Source organism: Corylus avellana, chromosome ca9 (genome assembly GCF_901000735.1).
Source record: "Corylus avellana chromosome ca9, CavTom2PMs-1.0".
In the NCBI taxonomy this organism is placed as follows: Eukaryota; Viridiplantae; Streptophyta; class Magnoliopsida; order Fagales; family Betulaceae; genus Corylus; species Corylus avellana.
In genome coordinates, this window is record NC_081549.1 from 12,303,940 (window position 1) to 12,306,518 (window position 2,579).

A 2,579-nucleotide genomic window follows, 5' to 3' on the forward strand; every position below is an offset into this window, starting at 1 on the left:
AAGTACAGGTGCTGTGCATAGTTTTTCTTTGATGATTGAGAAACTTCGCTCGGCTTCTTCACCCCAATTGAATTTTCCTTTCTTCATACACTCGGTGATCGGTGCGACAATACTGCTAAAATTCCGAACGAACCTTCTATAGAAAGTTGCTAACCCATTGAAACTTCTTACTTCTTCCACCGACTTGGGTGTGGGCCATTCTCGGATTGCTCTCACCTTCTCTTCATCCACTCAGATTCCATCGGCACCGACTACAAATCCGAGGAAGAGTAACTGATCCATCATGAAACTACACTTCTTTAAGTTGATAAACAACTTATTTTCACGAAGAACCTCCAACACTTTCCTCACATGATCCATGTGATCCACCAGGTTGCGGCTGTAGATAAGAATATCATCAAAATAGACAACGACAAATTTTTTGATAAAAGGTTTCAGTACATGATTCATGAGTCGCATGAAAGTGCTTGGTGCATTCGAAAGGCCGAAAGGCATCACCATCCACTCATAAAGCCCCTCTTTAGTCTTGAACGCAGTTTTCCACTCATCTCCCGGTCGTATACGGATTTGGTGATTTCCACTCCTCAAGTCAATCTTCGAAAAAATCTTAGCCCCAGATAGCATATCAAACATGTCACCTATTCGGGGAATTGGAAACCGATACTTGACCGTGATCTTGTTTATTGCCCAGCTATCCACGCACATTCGCCAACTCCCATCTTTCTTCGGTACAAGTAGGGCCGGTACTGCGCATGGACTCATACTCTCTCGCAAGTGTCCCTTCCGAATTAACCCCTCTACTTGCTCTTGCAAAATAGCATTCTCCTTTGGGCTCATTCGATAATGTGGCAAGTTCGGGAGACTTGCTCCCGGCACTAAGTCAATATAGTGTTGGATATCTCTCATGGGCGGCAGTCCTTCGGGCATCTCTTTAGGCATGATGTCTTGGAATTCTTCTAACATCAGTCGCATTATCTCGGGAACTTCTTGTGAGACGGAGCCCGGGGTTCCCTCGGTCACCAATGCTATGATGTCTTGGGCCTCCTTAACTTCTTCTATAAATTCTGACCCAGTGGATAGGAGGACCAGCTTTTCCTTGAATTGAGTAGAATTTTTGACTTCTTGTAAGGGTCGAAATGTTATCTTCCGACCATCCTAAAAGATAGTGTAGACATTGGCTCTTCCTTGATGCTGGGCATCCACGTCAAACTACCACGGTCTTCCCAGGATTAAGTGGCATGCATCCATCTCCACAACATCATACAAAATAGAATCCGAGTAATGCTTACCGATCGAAAATGTGAAACGGCATCTCTCGGTTACTAGTGTCTCAGTTCCCCACTTGATCTATCCGATCTTATATGGAGCTGGGTGCTTCTCAGTTTTCAGACCCAACTTTGAAACCATCTCCTTAGACACTACGTTCTCCCCGCTACCACCATCAATAATCACATCACATACCCTTTGGTTGATTGTGCAGCGAGTACGAAAAATCTTGTGCCTTTGAAATTGATCCTCTTGCCTCGGGGTCAAGAGTAAACGTTGAATTACTAAGGATCGGGAAAGTGGTATTCCCTCATCAGCGTCAGCCAACTCCTTTTCCTCATCCTCGGGTGTATCAATATCTCCATTCTTGAACCCTTCCTCTAGCTCGGGTTCGATCAAGTTTACCATCTGCCTCCGGGGACATTGATGCGACCTATGTCCCGGTTGGTTGCATTGGAAACACTTGTCTAGACTGGGCCGTGCGTATGGATTGTTGGCTGGTTGTCTCGGGGTGCTTGAACTGCTTCTGGCTCCTTTTCCTGTGGAAGTCACTGGTTGACTTGGTGTGAGTGTCGGGACTAGAGGTTGTTTTCCTGGACCCTGTGTTGGTCTCGTCGAATCACTCGAGTTTCGCTCCCAGGTTGGTGCTCTAGGCTTCTCCAGTTGCTTCTCTGCTCGGGTTACCAAACTAACTGCCTCGTTCAAAGTAAAGACAGGATGCATAGAAACCTTATCTTGTATTGCCACACGCAGTCCACCAATAAACCTTGCAACTTGTTGATCCTCTGTCTCCATGAGATCATTTCAAGCAGATAGGCGATAGAAATCATTAACATACGCCTGGATGGTCCGACCTCCTTGTCAACACTCTTGGTATTGTTGGAATAGCTGTTGCTCAAAGTTCGGTGGTAAAAATCGTGCCTTGAGTAGCCGCTTCATCTTCAACCATGAAGTTACAGGTCCCTTCCCTTGTCGGGCTAGGGAAATCTGTAATTTTTCCCACCAAGCAGAAGCTCCTCCCTTGAACTTGTATGCCACTAACTTCACCTTGCGATCCTCGCGAATACTCATATAATCAAAGAACCTCTCTACTTCCATCACCCAATCTAAGAAATCTTCATTTGAAGATGCCCATAGAATGATGGGAGATCAATCTTCATTTGGTATTCGTGGGATTCCTCCCTACCATGATCCTGACGTCTGGGTTGCTCTCCATACGTATCCCGGTAGCCAGCGCCGTCATAGACATTCCCCATATGGCCAGCTCCATCGCGCTCATAACCTCTGAAGCCTGCGCCGCCATGACCGGCTCC

The 2,579-nt window shown here is 46.3% G+C and overlaps 1 protein-coding gene across 1 annotated transcript; it reads right to left on the reverse strand.

Annotated features, from left to right (window-relative positions):
- Window positions 1–231: 231 nt before the first annotated feature.
- Window positions 232–2,061, reverse strand: LOC132162315 (uncharacterized). Its single transcript, XM_059572563.1, has 2 exons — window positions 1,462–2,061; window positions 232–1,155 (listed from the first exon to the last, which is right to left on the reverse strand). Exons 1-2 carry the CDS (start codon window positions 2,059–2,061, stop codon window positions 232–234), a joined length of 1,524 nt encoding a protein of 507 aa, XP_059428546.1.
- Window positions 2,062–2,579: the final 518 nt, after the last annotated feature.